The 17987-nt window shown below is 34.2% G+C and overlaps 1 protein-coding gene across 2 annotated transcripts; it reads right to left on the bottom strand.

The window, feature by feature from the left end:
* Nucleotides 1-720: 720 nt before the first annotated feature.
* Nucleotides 721-17770, bottom strand: mcm9 (minichromosome maintenance 9 homologous recombination repair factor). 2 transcript variants are annotated; one of them, XM_067383182.1, is made up of 13 exons: nt 17726-17770; nt 15628-15983; nt 8706-9022; nt 8210-8291; nt 7159-7359; nt 6365-6490; nt 6105-6224; nt 5125-5299; nt 4792-4994; nt 3759-3962; nt 3588-3670; nt 3339-3484; nt 721-2162 (listed from the first exon to the last, which is right to left on the bottom strand). In XM_067383182.1, exons 2-13 carry the CDS (start codon nt 15944-15946, stop codon nt 821-823), a joined length of 3318 nt encoding a protein of 1105 aa, XP_067239283.1. In that variant the 5' UTR covers nt 15947-15983; nt 17726-17770; the 3' UTR covers nt 721-820. The 2 variants fall into 2 exon arrangements, 1 of the variants encoding a protein (XP_067239283.1); XR_010894914.1 differs by having other exon boundaries at nt 2036-2162; nt 3339-3480.
* Between the last annotated feature and the right edge of the window lie 217 nt (nt 17771-17987).

Raw genomic sequence — 17987 nt, 5'->3', positions numbered from 1 at the left:
CGAAATTTACGTCATGTGGACGGTATATACTTCAGGCTTTAGTCCACTCAGACCCAAAAATGGATCATTCATAAACCATCATGGTTACTGATGTCAAAACCATGCGGAAATAAACATGACCACCAAGATGTTTACAACCTATTTGATATTCAGCACAGTAATGCACTCCTAGAAGAGGTGATTTAACAGGAAATCTTAAAGGGACAGTAGCAAAAACATTCTAAGGGAGAATGGAAAATTGTCCTGTAAAACTAAGTTACATAAATATGTTTTTGGTAACTTGGCCAGCAGTATAAGTGGACTTGTACTGAAGAAACTCTTCTGCTCATGAGTTTAAATCCCCCTTGAAGCATAAGTGAGATGTTTATATTTTTTTTAAAAAGACCAATGCTAAAATTGCATTTGCTCTTTTATTTCGCAAACAAATAGGCCTAGGAAAAAAATAATAATAATAATAATAATTAGTAATAATAAATTATCCTGTTAAAAAAGAGAGATCACCTATATGTTGATGATAAATTGATAAAAAAAACTTTAAAAATAAACATAACTTTTTTTTGCAAAGGGAAGGCAAACTTCCATGTAAAATTTTTGTCAAATAATAATAAAAATCTAAGAAGTACATTTAACTATATAAACTGAATTTCTGATAAAACAAAATCAGCCATAAAAATGTAATTGATATTTACTGAAACAAAAACAAAAGTGCAAACAGGGCGTTCATTTCAAAGAGACCCTCTTTCATTTACATTTAAATGAAAAACAAATATAAAAATGACATATACTTCTATCACACACACAACAAAAGTCTCTTGCTGCATCAGTTCCAGTCAGCGTCTAGATCTTCATCATCTATGACAGATGAGCTGAACAGTGAAAAACCTTTGAGGAGTCCTGCGGGGCCTCCGGAGCTCGATTCAAAACATCTCCTCTTCTTTGCAGCGTTCTCTCTGAATTCTTCCCGTCTGTCGGAGGGTTCTGTCCTCTTGTTGCCCGTCTGCAGTGTGGTGGTCTTCACATCTGTGATCATATTTTTCCTGGTCTGTGTGCTTGTGTTTTCCTGGTCTTCAGAAACCTTGCTTGCTGGCACTTTGTTTGTACTGCCGTTAATGGCTACTTGTGCCTCCGGTGGAGTTTTATCTTCAGTCTTTTCCTCAGCTGAGCCCATAAAAGAGAATCTGGAAAGTTTAGCCAGAGTCGAGCTGGCCACCTTAGTCTTTGGGTGGTCTGTCTTTGGTGGGGATTGTGGGTGTTTATTAGTGTTACCATTATTCTCACCTGGAGAGAGGCTGTTCAGTCTCGACAGCAGCTGTTGTTGATGTTCAGTGTCCTCAAATGTCCTTTTCTGAGCTGTGCTCTCATCATTCAAGACCTCTAAGGAAACGTCCTTGGTTTTTTTGTGAGCTCCTAGTCGGAGTGTCTTATTAGCTCTGCTGCCCTCTGCTGGAGGAAGTGAGCTCGACTGATTCTCACCCTGTTTTTCTCGCATCCGAGGTGTGGTAAGTTTTGCCCCCTCTTGCACAGCAACTTTGGCACTAGTATTAGCATTTGCAACCGACTGATTGGCATGACTCATTCTCTCTCTGGGCTTGAATGTGAAGTTTGTGAGTGTCCTGCGTAAATCTTCTCCGCTCTCGGCTCTGAAATCAGCCTCTTGGTCTATGTCATGAAGACTGATGGCTGCGTTTTTCCTTTTTGAGTGTTTCTTCCCCATCATGGGTGTACTGTGGGAGAGCACCTTCTCTAAATCATCATCAGTTCCTCCTAAAACTCTTTCCTCAGTCAGCAGGAGGTCTGCTTTCATCTCATTCAGTCGTTTGCCTCTGAGCTTTTTAGAGCCCCTTTCGACTACAGCTTCAACCACGGATATATCCTCATCCTTCTCCCACGCACAACCCTTGTGGCGTATGGAACGTCTGTTGCTAGGCAACACTGCACGGCGTAGTGTCGCGGCAGCATTCTGTGTGGAGGTAATGACGGGGGAGGTGTGAATGATGGAGCCGGTACCAGTCGGGCTGGATAAGGAGTGGAACCAGTCCAGGCCAGCGTCTGAATCAGTGGTCACCTCACCATTACCATGATTCTCACCAGCTGCACGCTCAACGGTGTGTTCACTACGTGGTTCAGTCCCTTTAGGGGAGTCCGATCTTCTGTTCTGTAGCCTACAGGAACATAAAAGTCTTTATTGCTTTATTGCGCTCAGATGAACTTTTGATTATATACACAAATACATACTAATGAAATAAATCTTACTATTTAAATTTTATATTATATATATATATATATATATATATATATATATATATATATATATATATATATATATATATATATATATATATATATATATATATATATATATATTATACACTTTGACCTGACCACCATTTGCTTAAGTGTTATCTGACATAATTAAGATTTTTTTTTCTGACACAGTTTAACTCTGAGATATTGTCTTATCATATATATGATTAAATGCAAATAATTAATGTAATATTAATATAATACATTTATCATTTAACTGATTCACATTACTAGTTAAATCAAATTTGTTTAAATAAAATGAAATAAAAAATAATCCTATTGAAATATGCATTTTAAATGATTCATACTGCAAATTAAATTTAATCAATTTAACATTTTAACAAAACAGTGATGAAGTTAAACTTGCAATTAAATCATTGTCAAATAAAATGAAATAATTAAAAAAAACTATGAAATTAACTACTTATTAAAAACTATTGAATATACAGATATAATCACAAACAAAACATAATAATAACAAAAAATATAGAATTTATTATTTTATATAAATAATTGATTAATTGATTTAATTGATCCATTCTGCTAATTAAATCTCAATATAGTATTTTAACAAAACAAACAGTAATGAAATTAAATAATTAAATAATATTTTGAATAAAGTCTCTTACACTCACCAAGGCTGTGAGCATTTATTTGATCAAAAATACAGTAAAAACAGCAATATTGTGAACTATTATTACAATTAAAACTATTTTCTATTTGAATATATTTTAAAATGTATTTTCAGCACTCCAGTCTTCAGTGTCACATGATTCTTCAGAAATCATTCAGAAATCTTATTATTGTCAATGTTGACAACAGTTCATATTTTTTGTGAAAACCATGATACACTTCAGGATTCTTTTCTCAAAGTTGAAATAAACGTAACATTTTTTGTAACACTGTCTTTTTTTATTTAATAAGAATACAAATATGAAAAAAGCAAGGATACTTTTGAATATGTGTGTATGCATGTATGATTCATTAATATTACAAATAAAAAGTAGTACTTAAATGTACTATTTTCACTTTACCTCGAGAGTCTTTGCAGTTCTTTGTGTAGGATATCAGTCAATCCCAGCCTTTCGAGCACAATCTCACACTGTGTTTTATACTGTTCACAGGGGTTGTCAGGAAAAGAGGTGTGCAGAGCATTCACATTTCCAAGTAGAGCACCTCCCTGAGGTAAAAAACAAAACAAAAAAACAATGCTTGTCCACTACTCAAAAATGTAATATAGCTTCACGTATTTAGAGTAGTATCACCGTTGCTAATAAAACTACCTGCATGGAGCACTCCATAACAGACACCACAACAACAGCGTCCTCTACTGTCACAGTCTCCCTGAACATCAGCCTGGCATGAGCTGAAACACACAGAGACAGTCGGATAGGTTTTTGAATACAGCTTTTAGCAAATAACAACAGAGGGAATTCTAGGTGTTAGCATCTGACCCTCGGCGAGGCGGCTGAGACTCTCCAGCATGCGGATGGTCGTCCTAGCAGCGTTTCGGCTGTCACTCTGTCTCTGCAGTTGATAGTAGCGGCTCAGGATGGAGTTTGCTTCCTGTGTTATACAAGGCTTAAGACTCTTGATCAGGCAGAAATAGGCCCTCATCTTCTCCATACTCCATAAACATGAAGACTCACTTGGAGCTCCTGTGGGGAATTCATGAGGGAAGAGAGTTGAGATAAAGAGAGAGACGTTAAGATGAATATTTTATAAATACGCAACAAATGGCAAGGCTTCACCATTAACTTCTAGTCAGTATCAAAGAGATTCTAAGCCAAATGAGGGGTGATCCAGCCCTCGAGGGGACATGTTTTCCTATCAAAGTGGCATCACTTGAGAAAATAACGAAGACTGAACAAGCAACAAATCCCACAAGGGAGGCACGAACCAGCAGTCGGGCTGGATAGGGGTGCGTTTGATCCAATAACACATTAGATGATGCCTCACAAACTACATTTTCTTGTATGCCATGTACAACAAAAACATGTAAAATATGAGCCGGGTATCAAGTTAAAAATGTGTAAAACAACAACAACAACAAAAACATTTTGCAGGAATTTATATATTTCAAGTATAAAGACCCATTTTTACTGCAAAAAAAGTAAATATTATAAATTGTGTCAAATATTACATTTACGATTTGATTTATGTGATGAATTAAATGTAATATACCATTTAAAATAATTAAATAAAACTAATTTACTGTTTTATATTTACAACATAAATATATTATTAATATAATTATAATATTTCAATATTTTGAATATAAAAATATGATGTAAATACAAATATATACTTAAGTGTAAATAAATAGACAAATCTGAATATACAGTTATAGGTCCTAATATTTAGTTTTAACTATATATTTGAAATATTTAACTTTATATTCAGGATATATAAATATATATTAATGTTTGTCCCATAATATAATATATTATAATATATTACAAAACAAGATTCTTCTCTAGGACAAACCTTTATTCTGTAGGATGAAGGAGGAGATTATTTTGTCCCATTCTGGGTTTTTAGTGTCCAGCAGAACCAGCACAAGGTCAAAGCGGCTCAGGAGAGGGCTAGCGAGAGCCACGTTCACAGAAACCGACACATTAGGGTCATACTGTCCCTTTGGGTTAGTAGCTGCCAGGATGGTGGTCCTTGTGTCCAGTTTGCACACCATTCTGCAAAAGAGGAAATTAGGAGATTTATTGTGATGCTCACAAGCTTTTGCTTTAAAAATGCAAGAAATCTATCTGTGAAAAATTGTATTCCCCCTCTAGGGAATACAACTGACTCAGCCGCAGCACTCACCCAGCTTTAGCCACACTGATGGTTTGTTGCTCCATGGCCTCATGGATGCTGGTGCGGTCATGCTCTTTGATACTGTTGAATTCATCGATACAGCACAGGCCTCCATCAGAGAGAACGAGGGCTCCAGCCTCCAGGTGCCACTCTCCAGAGTCCTTGACAGCCGCCACTGTCAGACCTGACCAGCATTTCATAATGATACAAACAATGATGCAACAGCACAGTACAAACTGAATAGTGCCTAGTATTTTTTTTTTTTTTAAATAGTATGTTTATGCAGCAATCTGAAGGGCACTGCAAACTAATTTTTTGCAACAATATTTAACTTCATGGGAAATGGGTGAGAAAATGTACCCATCAGACATTGCAAACCATTTCAGTAGTGCAAAAAATGTTTGGCTCTGGCATTTTTGATTGTTTGTTTTGTTTAATTCATCTCAGGAGAGTTACAAGTCAGTTGTAACAGTAACAGTAAAGACACCAGATCATATTTATTGTCATATACCTATTTATCACTTATTGTAATCACAAATTTTAGTTTTCTGAGAATGAAGAATTAAACTACTTATATTAATTTGGATATATACATTACTATTATAATGTTTTGGATAAGTACGTTTTTTTTTTAATGATTCTGAAAACAAGTCTCTTTTGCTCACCAAGGCTGCGTTTATTTGATCAAAATGCAGTAAAAACAGTAATATTGTGAAATATTATGGAAATGTTAAATAATTGTTTTATTTTTGAATATATTTTAAAACATTTTTATTATTATAAATTTTGAGAACAGTTGTTAAGCTTAATATTTTTGTGGAAAATATCACATACTTCAAAGATAGTGAAGTACTTCAAAAAGCAAAGTAGTGAAATTTAAAGTGAAAAAGTATACAGTTATGCTAATTAAAAAAGCATCCCTCTATAGTGACTGCTTATTCCAAATGTCAATGAGATGATGAAGTGAAGTTCAGAAGAATGTGTGGAACCTGCATTAGTAGATCCGATTCCTGCAGTGAGCACGGAGCGCGGTGTAATCTTAGCAGCATACTTCAGAAACTGTGACTTCCCAGTGCCTGGATCGCCCACAAGCAACAGATGAGACTCTCCTACACAGAGCGCATACTTTGAGTCAGAGCCATTCAGATTTATTCACAAGAGTAATACACTTTTCAAGCACACCTCTGACCTTTTCCCCATGATAAACCAAAATGTCAGACTGTCCATTATGTGGATTGTGAACACATACCTCTCACCTTAGTTCCAGACGCATCTATTCTCTGTACCCCACCTGCCAAAACCATAGCAACGGCCAGCTTGACGACGTACATGCCGAACACCTGAGGGCAAAGACTCATCAAGATCTCATTCCTGCCTTCAAAATGTCAAGAGAGAGAGAGAATGAGAGATTACATGATACATAATCCACACTGAATCCCATGAGCTGTCCCACATTACGAATAATTGCTAGGGTTTTCTGGGAGGTTGCTAAAGGGTTCTAAATTGTTGTTAGGGTGTTCTAGGTGGTTGCTAAGGTAATCTGAGCAGTTGCTAGGCCATTACCAGGTGGTTCCACAAACATTTAACCCAACCACAGGGTTTGTCTATATTTAATCCAGCATTTTTTAGAGTGTACATTTGTCTGTGTAGAAAAGTAATAAAACACTTTTCCTCAAAAAGCCACATGAAGTATCATTCAAGTGCTCAGCACAAACGATACAATATGAGTTACATGCCAACATTTAATACTTGCAGCTAGGGATTTGTTTAAATCCCTAACCCAATAACCCTATGAGCAATAGTAGCCTAATAATGATGTTGTGCCTCGGCACACACCACTGGCAACAGATTACAACACTCTTTCATGGTCCTCATCAACTGAACTTCCTCTACAAGGACCATAATTGAGTTTAGATAGCAATAAGAAAGAGAGAGATCTTTTAAATGCCAAGGAGACATGGTATTGAAAATGCCATAATGCTTATTTGTACTACTAGACTGAGTTTCCCAGATTCAATATTTCAAGAGACAGCAACCGTGTACCGGCAATGGGGTCATGTTTGTGACTGTCCCAGAATTCTTCAAACTCCTTCTGAATGTCTTCCAGCACCAGTGCTGTGGTGGACTGCTCATTATTGACCTCGATATAGTTTGCTTTCAGCACAACCTCCACATCACAGCGGCAATCCTGAAACATCGGCTTCCAGCGCTGACACACAACTCCATACACGGTGATGTCATCGCCTGCGAGAAACACATGACAGCATCATATGAGGGAAAAAGACACATGATGTTGCCCTGTGGGATGCTACTATTATTATATTATCAGTAAAGTACGAATAAACAGCAAGCAAACACACAGTGATTAAAAAATGAACATCATGAACTGTCCAGTTTAAAAATATGATGTTAAAGGGGTCATATAATGCCACTTTTACATGATGTAAAATAAGTCTCTGATGTAACCAGAGTGTATATATGAAGTATTGGCTCAAAATACCCAACAGATCATTTTTAATAGCATGTTAAATTGTCACTTTTTGAGGGTGAGAAAAAACGTGCCGTTTTTGTGTGTGTCCCTTTAAATGCAAATGAGCTGCTGCTCCCAACAAGAAGGCGGAGTTTAGTTTAGTTTAATTATTGTTATAATTTGTCATGTTGTCATCTTGCTTTTATGATGTGATTTTTTTTTTTTTTTGCATAGTGTATTGCAATAACATGGCCTCACTCCTTTGTTGCATGTTCTCGGGGGCAGGGTTTATGTAAATTTTAGGGTTAGTGATGTCATGTCACCAACCCCCGGAAGAAGCTTGTTGTAGTCCCTACCAGCCGTTTGTTGTAGTCCTTAAACAGAGAATTCTTTAAAACAAAATATCTCCCTTTGCTTTGAACTTTGAGCGTCATAACTTTGCAGATGTTGTTTATGCTCTAACAGCAACATTACACACTAACTAAAAGTTGAAAAATTATGATAATAATCAACCACCCCTTTAAAAATGTATACTTTCCTGCACTGTCAAGTTGTAAAAGCCACTAAAAAACATTAAATAAAACTGCAGACTGGACACCATTTCCACCAAAACTCTGCATTTACCTGATTTGCAGCTGTCCACAAGATCGTCCTCCAGGATGATGAGCATGGATCGAGGGATACTGCCCACTGACAGTTTCTGTACCTGTTAGTGAAGGCATGCTGGTCAGGAAGAAAGTTTACAGACTTTGACATGTAGAAATAAACACAATTTCATTTTTCTTAGACGGGTAAATGCTTCATTTATACATATTTTATTTACATTATTATATTTTCATTTTATTTTTAACTACATTATTTATTATTTTATTTTATTTTACTTCAACTTTATTTTAACTTTGAATCCCATGAGCTGCATAGCAAGACATTAAAAAAAATAATAATAATTTAAAAAAATCTGTCTAGGCTACTTTTACGATACCTAGAATGTCATATTAGAGCTCGGGTAATATGAAAAATAGAGGTCAATACAATTTTTAATTTTGTGTGAACTGTTTCTTCAGCACCAGGTTGCTCCAGGGTGAGCGTTTCTGAATAAACAACATCCCTGGTGCCTTACCTGCTCTTGGATTTTGATCTCCTGGTAGTCCTTGCAGGCAGCCGGAGGGGCGTCACTCCCTGACAGGCAGGTGAATTTGAAAGAATTACATCCATCCTCATTGGGGCAGCTGGTGGGAGGAGTGAAGGTATAAAACTGCGCAAAAGAAGCCTGCATGGAGAACACATGCCTGCATTTATTGCACATGTAGTCTCTCTCAAACTCCAGTACTTTGGTCACACTGGTGCGGATGACTGTGCCTGTGACGGACAGGAAGTGGCCCACATCTCTAGCTTTAGGAATGTGATCTCTGGTCAGCTCGGGACACATTGGTAAACCTGCAAAGGTGTAATAAATCAGTTTTTGGGTAAGAAAGCCGTTTTAATTTTTTGGTGAACTATTTCTTTTGAAGGAATAAGCAAGCATAATATTAACCACTAGGTGTCAGTGTTATTCCACGACAGCCATCTAGGGCTCCTGTTTGAGCAGTTATGGTGTCCAACTGCTAGATGGCACTGCATATTCATTAATGAAAAGTTCAAAAGCGAAGTTACAGTCTCTTGCATAATAAATCAACTTGGAGCACATTCAATATTTTAACATGACCTGGCCCGGCATGGTTGCATCATAGAAACATAAAAGAAAGAAGAATAAAAAAAATGTCAAAGTTACTTAGGCAATAAACTTGCATTAATTTTTTTCCCTCCCCTTGAACCACAGATACAGACTGCAGTAGCTGCAGAGAAAATGGGTTTCAGTAAAGTGTGCTTATATGGATGAGTCACGTCTGCAGGGCTACAGATGAAGAGCGTGTAATTACAGGTGACGGCAATCATCTCCTACAGGACGTGAGAGAAAAGCACTTGGCTTCGCCACAATGCAATAAGATCCATCCCACATACCTCAGGGATCAAACACAAGCCTCCCTTCTCTGCCTACACGTCATCTAAAACAATCTTCATACTCTTCCTGTGTATGTCAGTCTGCAGTTTTTAGATAAGCAGATTAGGGCTGGCAGAAATATGGAATATAATATATTCATGATCATGGTTTTGATTAAAATAAGCACCACGCAAACTTATGTACTTGTTAAATCGTATATATAGCAACTTTTGTTTTTATAAAGCACAAAACTAAATTCTCTTAAAACCCAGTAGAAATTTCTGAGAGAACCATTTCCATTGCAAGAAACTGCTAATTCTTTTCCTGGTTTTAAGACTACAGATTGAACAGGTCTGATTTAAATTTCTATAGCAATTTCAATTTTTTTTTTTTGTAAAATTTACATGAATCAGTTTAAAACTCTACAAACGTCAATGAACCGATTCAGTGATTCACTCACATAATTACTCAAAAATGTTCATGTACTGTTGTTCACATATTACAAATTTTATTAAATTTATATAAATTTTAATACATTATATATATAGTTTAGGGTCACAGGGTCAGATTTAAAATCTAAAAGTTGGAAGATAATAATGCTTTTATTCATCAGGGATGTTTTTTTTTTTTTTTCAAGTGACAGTAAAAACATTTATAATGTTACAAAAGAACTAATTAATCTAAAACAAACAAACAAACAAAAAATCTATTTTAAATAAATGCTGTTCTTTTTAACTTTCTTTTTATCAAGGAATCCTAAAAAAATTATCTTGGTTTCCACAAAAATATTAAGCAGCACAACTGTTTTCAACATTGATAATAATAAATGTTTCTTGAGCAAAAATCAGCATATTAGAATGATTTCTGAAGGATCACGTGACACTGAATGACATTTTAACATATAGTATATGCAAATTGAAAAGTTATTTTAAATTATAATATTTCACAATATTACCATTTTTACTTAGACTGGCTAAACCCAGCCTGATCTGCCGGCGATTTGATTTCGCCTGGCAACTCAGTCTGGAAACCCGTACATTCATTTCTACTGCTTCTGTTACACTTTTGCGGGAACCAATCACAGACTGGCTTATCCACCTTGCTCGCTATTGGCGGGTATAACACGATGACGATAGAGAAGCGACGGCAAGCACGACCGTCAATCCAATTCCTTTTAACCTCTCGATGATGCTGAATGACTTCTTAAGTTTAGCAAACAAATCGCTCGAGTGGGTGTAAACACCACTCACCTTCATGTTTTTTTTTGCCCAACCTGCAAAAATCGCTTGATGCCATTGCTGCTTCTGCAAACCGCTGATCAATGCTACAAACTAAACCTGTCTGGAGTTTTCGCATCGCTCTGCAAAGTACGTCACCCGGAATAATGCTCGTTGAATGCTCTTGTGCAGTAGAAAATACATAGCAGACTCCCCAGACCAATGTTCAGTTTTAAATTGAGCTTGGTCTGGTGATAGCCAGACAAGTTTTTACTAACTTTTTGACCAAATAAATGCAGCCTTGGTGAGCATAAGAGACTTCTTTATGCTCACCAAGCATTAAAATATATGTATGTTAAATATATAGTTATATTAGGATTTTATTGTCCAGCCCGACCTCTGAGTGCCATTCTTTATAATACAGGTACATCACACATCTTCAGGAAGAAAATAGACACGTCACCCCCCAGGATTGCTGAGACACCACCTGGACACGCAATTTTTCTCACTGATGACCTTCACCAAAGCATGAAAGCGTTCAGACACGACGTGGTTGTTCATCGCAATATGGCCAACGGTCTGTGTGCTTTTTATGGCTGTGTGTCCTATTTTCAGACCCCCTTTCATATTCACAGCACGCTGGATCTATGAGTGGAGTCTGCACTCAGGCTATTTATAACACTCCTTTGTCCAGAAAACAGGATAAAACATCCAGGGAACAGAAAAGGTCAGTCAGCTGATTATTGCTGACACACTCCCTACAGCAGTCAGAGTCTTTTTGACTGAATCCATCAAGAGACAGATAACATTTACATAGGTATAATTGAGTGCTGCTCGCCCATATGAAAGCCAAGGACATAATGCCAGGGTGTTGCTATGTGGTTGCTAGGTGTTTTGAATAATTTTTAGTGCATTGCTATGTGATTGCTTAAGTTGCTCAAGTCAAAACAGCCCACCTAAAATCTCTAAATGACTTGAGTACCTCCATACCCAGCAAAATGTGTCAACGATAACATTGATAATGATAACACAGTGGTCAATTATAACATTTTGAAAAAAAAAAAAAAAAAAAAAATTCAAACTGTTATCGTTGACCATTGCATTATATTATTTATATATATTTTTGTATATACATTAGTGCTGTCAAACGATTAATTGCAATTAATCGCATCCAAAATAAAAATTAGTTTTTCCATAATATAAGTGTACTGTGTATAATTATGTAAATATAAATATACCCACATGCATATATAAATATATAGTTAAGATTTTTTATAAATGTATATATGTATATACATACAATTTTTTTTTAAATATATACATGTATGTGTGCATTTAAATATACATAATTATACACTGTACACACATATTTAGGCATGTGACGGTATCAAATTTTCATGTTGAGATAATTGCTGAAGCTTTTATCATGGTATACGGTATTATCATGAGATTGAAATAATTAGCAAAAAAACGGTTGTCATGCTATAAAAGGTTTAATAACTGTTTGTTCATATTAGATCAGCTCCATTGAATAATACAGTAGCAACTTTTGATTTTCAAATTAAGATTTACTAAGATTAATAAATGCTTTAGAAGTATTTTTCCTTGTCAGTTTAACTAATGAATTAACTAATGTTAACTAATGAAGCCTTATTGTAAAGTGTGAATGAACTGAATCAGAACATATGTAAACAAAACCTAGGGCATGTTGTAGTAGTCCAAATTAAAATATAAAAATGTTTAAATTTGAAAATAAATAGCTTTAAGTATTTGGTGCTGTGATGAACACCATTTTGAATACAAAAATCTGAATGGTTCTTTGAAACATTTAAATACTAAAAAAGGTAGTGCACAGCTGTTTTGTTTATGGGTGTTATCGGGGTAACCGCTGCGTTTCTGCTGTTCTGTCAGCACCATCTGCTGTCAGAGAGTGAATATGCTTTTTCATTCAGCGCCTCTCCTTCACTCGTTCCACCATGCGCTGCTCACGCAAGCTGGGCTTGTTTACATCAGTGCGCGTGCCTCTTTGACGCAGCATGCAGCGGTTTTGTGTATTTTAAACGGTTGATGGGTAAAGTATACTTAAAATGCATTCTAAAAATCTGAATAATTCATATTAAATAATTATTCACTGTATCTTGAAGTGCCAACGATAACAATATTGTACATGTTAATTATCATGATCAAACTTTTATTTTGGATGCGATTAATCATGATTAATCTTTTGACAGCACTAATATACATATATTATTTATATACTATATTTTAATATTATTTATACACTCTAAAAAATGCTAGTTTAAAAACAATCCTAGTTGGGTTAAATGTTTGACCAACCTGCTGGGTAGTTTTATTTAACTCTGCTATTGATTAATAATTACTATATGGCTGGCTTAAAATGAACACAAAATGGGTTGGAAATTAAAAATCAGACACATAATTGTTAGAGGCAACAGTAATAATCAAAAGGTGAACATTTATCAACAAGCAATTTAATAAATGATTATTATTTAATTATTATTTATTAAACTTACCAAATTTTCATTTAATAAACATTAATAAATGTTCATTTCCAACCTATTTTGGGTTCATTTTAAGTGAGCAATATTGTAATTTTTAAACAACAGTTGAGTTAAATAAAACTACCCAGTAGGTTGGGTCAAAACAACCCATTCGCTGGTTTTGTCCATATTTAACTCAACTTGGATTATTTTTAACCCAGCATTTTTTAGAGTGTAGTTTTTACTAATATTCTTTCCAGCTTTATTTCAATGATGAAAAATGCTTTAATAGTTTTACTTTCAGTTAATAATAACTCTGCCACCAGTCTGATTATAAATTATTATTAGTTTGATCACTTTGGAACGTTTCCTCAACTAGTCACACAATTTGATGAATCATTCATGCCTACACCACTTAGATTTGCATGTGAAACGTTTCTTCTAAAATTTTCCTTTTACATTTCAAAGAAATTATATACATTTCATACCAAGCAAATACCGAGAGAATTTTCCCGAGCTATTCCTTTGAAGCCTCATTCAGCTGTTCTTTCCTCCGACAGCCCGTGTCTGTCCGACCTCTCACATGACACGTCCTCTCTCTCCTCAGATCTGGATCAATACCCTTCCTGCAGAGCCACTGCTCATCTTGTTGTTACATCATGCAGTGTTTGCGCTCACACCTGAGCACCTTCTAAAAGCTTCATCTAATCTCTCTCCAGCTTCTGTTCAACGCGAGCCAACATAACGAGACTGTTGTTACAGAGAAAAACACATCAGCATATCGTGCAGGTTATATGACACGAGATCAGAGGAAGCGACCATGATAACAGATAACAGTTCACGGCAGGACAAACGAGCTGTCTGCCACGGTGTGCTGTGGTCTAATTGCCTGTAGAGGGAAACAGCCTGTGTGTTGCATTGACAAACTAATAGGCTGCAAGCCTTCAAGAGCAAATGAAACAGACAGTTGGAGGCACTCTGCAGCTTTATGGCAGCAGATCTACCAGTTACACAAAGAAAACAGTCAGCCATATACAAGCCACTTATGATCACTGGGAGACACATGGTAAATTGGAAATAGAGGAACTCTATTTGTGCACAAACAGGGCCAATAGTTGCATTTCAGAGCTGTAATATTAATAGCATATTCTCTAGACACCTTGGAGTATGCAGTACATACACAGCATATTATTATCAGGCCAAAAACACTTTAGTGCCTCCTATTATAAGTGGACAGATAAGTTGAGAATAATTTTCATTAATAAATTAATGCCAAACATTAATGCTTAACTGATCTCGCTCTCTCTCTTTCTTTCTCTCTCTCTCTCTCAGAAATAAAATATGAATTTTCATTTTCATTTAATTTTTTAAAAATATGAACATTTTACTTGAATATACATAATATTTATTATGACTACATATATACATACATATTATATTATATATACACTTTTTTTGTGTAAGGAAATATTAATATATAAATTTTATCATGTTTTGAGAATACTTGAAAAATATGATTCAAGTTTTATTGTACAGGTACAACAAGATTAATTGAGATTCTAAATAACTAACATTTTATAAATAACTTCAATTTAAAAACATATATAATATGATAAAATAATAATGCATAACATTTTATATAAGGTAAAATAAAAAAATTAAGATTAGAAATTAATACAGATTTTTTACTTTAATTCTAAATAACTAATGTTTTATAAATAACTAATTTAATATATTTTGATATAATATCTAATAATATGTATTTATTATTACATAATAATACATAAAAATATGTTATTATTAACAATATGTTAAGGTTATAATTATATTTAAATGTAATCATGATTTGAAAATAATGAAATATGATTCAAGCTTTATTGCTCTGGTAAAATGAGGATAGTTGAGATAAAAACATTTTATTAAAACAAATATAAAATTCAATAATAAAATTACTTTTCATAGTCAGTGTAAGGTGTTACTGATTATTTTGTCCTATTATTATTTATTTTTATTTTCCCACTTTAATGATTAATTTGCCTTTTTTTTTTTAAATTTACACAATATTTTTTTCTTCTGTTGTTTTCTGATAATAAAGGTAAATAAAGGTGGAGTGTGCAATTTCTGCACTACTAGCTTTCCCAAACAGAAACTTGTACAGAAACAAAAATAAAGCTCATTTCCCAACAGTTTTCTCAAACACTCCTCAAAACTCGTGTTACTGGTTGTTGTGTCAGGCTGGTCAGGAAGTTGCACAAATATACAGAGCAAATGTATAAAATCCTGGTTGTTGAGCCCTGATGCAGGTGTCAGTGTAAAAGAGTGGATGTTCTTATACTTGCTTACCTGATATACGAACATGCAGATTATGTTTGAGGCTGAAACTCCCCTGCGGTGAGGAAGAAGACTGAGATATGGTCTGGGCCGCTCTGTGCAGGGCATTGTCAAATATAGGCAGGACCTGGCTGGGGAATGCATTGAAACACTCTCCAACCTCCATATTGTCCTCGAATAAGGTCATGGCATTCACTACAACAGGATAGTGAGAATCTTCACTGGCCTCCTGGAAGATCTGCAGGATGTCATTCTTGTGGTGCTCCATCACATAAGTCTCAAACACCAGTCCTATCAAGGACACCTGATCCGGACTGAGCATCATGTTCATCTGGAGACTGAACCGGATCACTTTGACATGACGTATTCTGGAAGAGAGCAGCGAGTGATGGGTCTGTCTGTATAGAACTTCATCTTTTCAAACCCTTTCATACTCATACACTTCAGAGTATCAGAGTAGCTGACAAACATTGTGAAAGTTTTTTTTTTCTTTTTTTTTTTTTTTTTCTGTAGGTTAAAACGTATATAAATTTAGGAAAATTTACATTGAATTATTTAAGTGTTTGATTCAGTGTTCTGACCAATTCATTTCCTTGAACTTTCAAGTCATTTTTGATAACTTGGACAATTACTAAAAAAACTAGACACATTTCAGACAAATTTGCTAAGGAATCACAAATCTGTAAACCATTTTTACTTATTCACTGAAAAAAAAAAAAAATTACACTAGATGCACGAAAAGCACTTTCTAGCCTTAAAGATTTAGATCTAGAAAATAACTAAAAAAAAGTAGTGACTATTGAAATTCCTATTACACAAATGAGTGAGGCTGTCCGTGTTTTCAGATCGATTTGACTTACACAATTTAAAACCTGACATTTCAACTTTTTTTAGACATAAGTCTCATTTTTTTGTGATTAGTATTCACTAAGTTACAGTTCATTTTCTGAGAACTATCAGATTGGAGTTCGTTCATAAGTCTCAGGAGTTAACCCTAATATTTTCAGGTTTTTCATGATGATATGAACTTTCAGAAATAAGAATTTTATAATATTGGGCATTAGCTTAATTGATCTGTAGTTCATTCAAACATATGAATTAAATGTGATGTTGCACAATATTTTCTATTTTAATTTATTTGATATTTTATATTTATATTGATATATGTGTGTGTATTTTTATATATATATTATATATATATAAATTCAAATTCAAAATTGCTTTATTGGCATGACTGTAAATAATACAATATTGCCAAAGCATACATAAAACAATAATAAAAAACATCTGTATAATAGAAGAAAATAATATCAAATATTATAACGCTATCAGATATTATAACATAACTTAAACTTAAATTAACAGTGTAACAAATTAAAACATGTCTGAACACATTTAAATTAAATATGAAATATTTAGTATTTCATTTATTTAATATTTAAAAATGACAAACATTATATATTTGAATAACCATTCCTCTGTTGAGTAACGTTACTATTTTTATATAGGCAATAATTATATATAAATGTAACTATGTTTTGTATAAGATATGATTGAAACTTTATAATGCAGGTAACGTACACAGAGAAAAAATAACATTTTAATTTATTTTATTTACAATTAAAACAAATGAATATAATAAATTATAAAATTAAGTAAACACATTATTATTATAGTAGTCATAATAATACAATAATAATAATAATAATAATAATAACAACAGCACTGACATTTGAATTACCTTGTTAGAACCCATTTAATGCTGTTTTTTACTTCACTTCAATAGTCCTACTGCAACAAATTCTTAAAAAAAAATATATAAAGATTTCATGCAGCTGTTTAATTAATTTAGGTCATAAAATTGCATTAATATAAGTTACACAGTTGTATATACAATGATACAGAAGTGGTTTTTAAAAAGTTTTAGATGAAGGACACGGCTGTTACTGCCTGTCATGTAGTGTTACTAACATGCATTTAACAAGCCTTCAAACCATTTCCGTTGTGCTTATTGCTCTCCTGAGCAAACTTCTACAAACAATAAAAACCTATAAGAATAATAAAGAGCACTATTAATATTGAATTCCCTACAGTGCTGTATTTGACATACCTGGGTGGATGAGCATAAGTTCACATTCACATATGAATGTTTCTTCCTGTCCGTGTTTTCAGATTTGGCGCTTTATTTTTAACCTTTCTGCATTGTAGGGGAGCACGTGTAAACAAACCATGAATTCTAGCACAATATAATTAATTCCAAACCAGTTATATTACTTTAAAAGTAGTTTTTCATTTATATGCTTTGTTTGATTCGTTATTTGTATATCTATATTGGCGCTAACAGATTATAAACCATGTAATAAATAATACAC

This window comes from Chanodichthys erythropterus, chromosome 4, assembly GCF_024489055.1.
Source record: "Chanodichthys erythropterus isolate Z2021 chromosome 4, ASM2448905v1, whole genome shotgun sequence".
NCBI lineage: Eukaryota > Metazoa > Chordata > Actinopteri > Cypriniformes > Xenocyprididae > Chanodichthys > Chanodichthys erythropterus.
The sequence above is the reverse complement of the archived record's forward strand: the minus strand, read 5'-3'. Positions and strand labels throughout refer to the sequence as shown.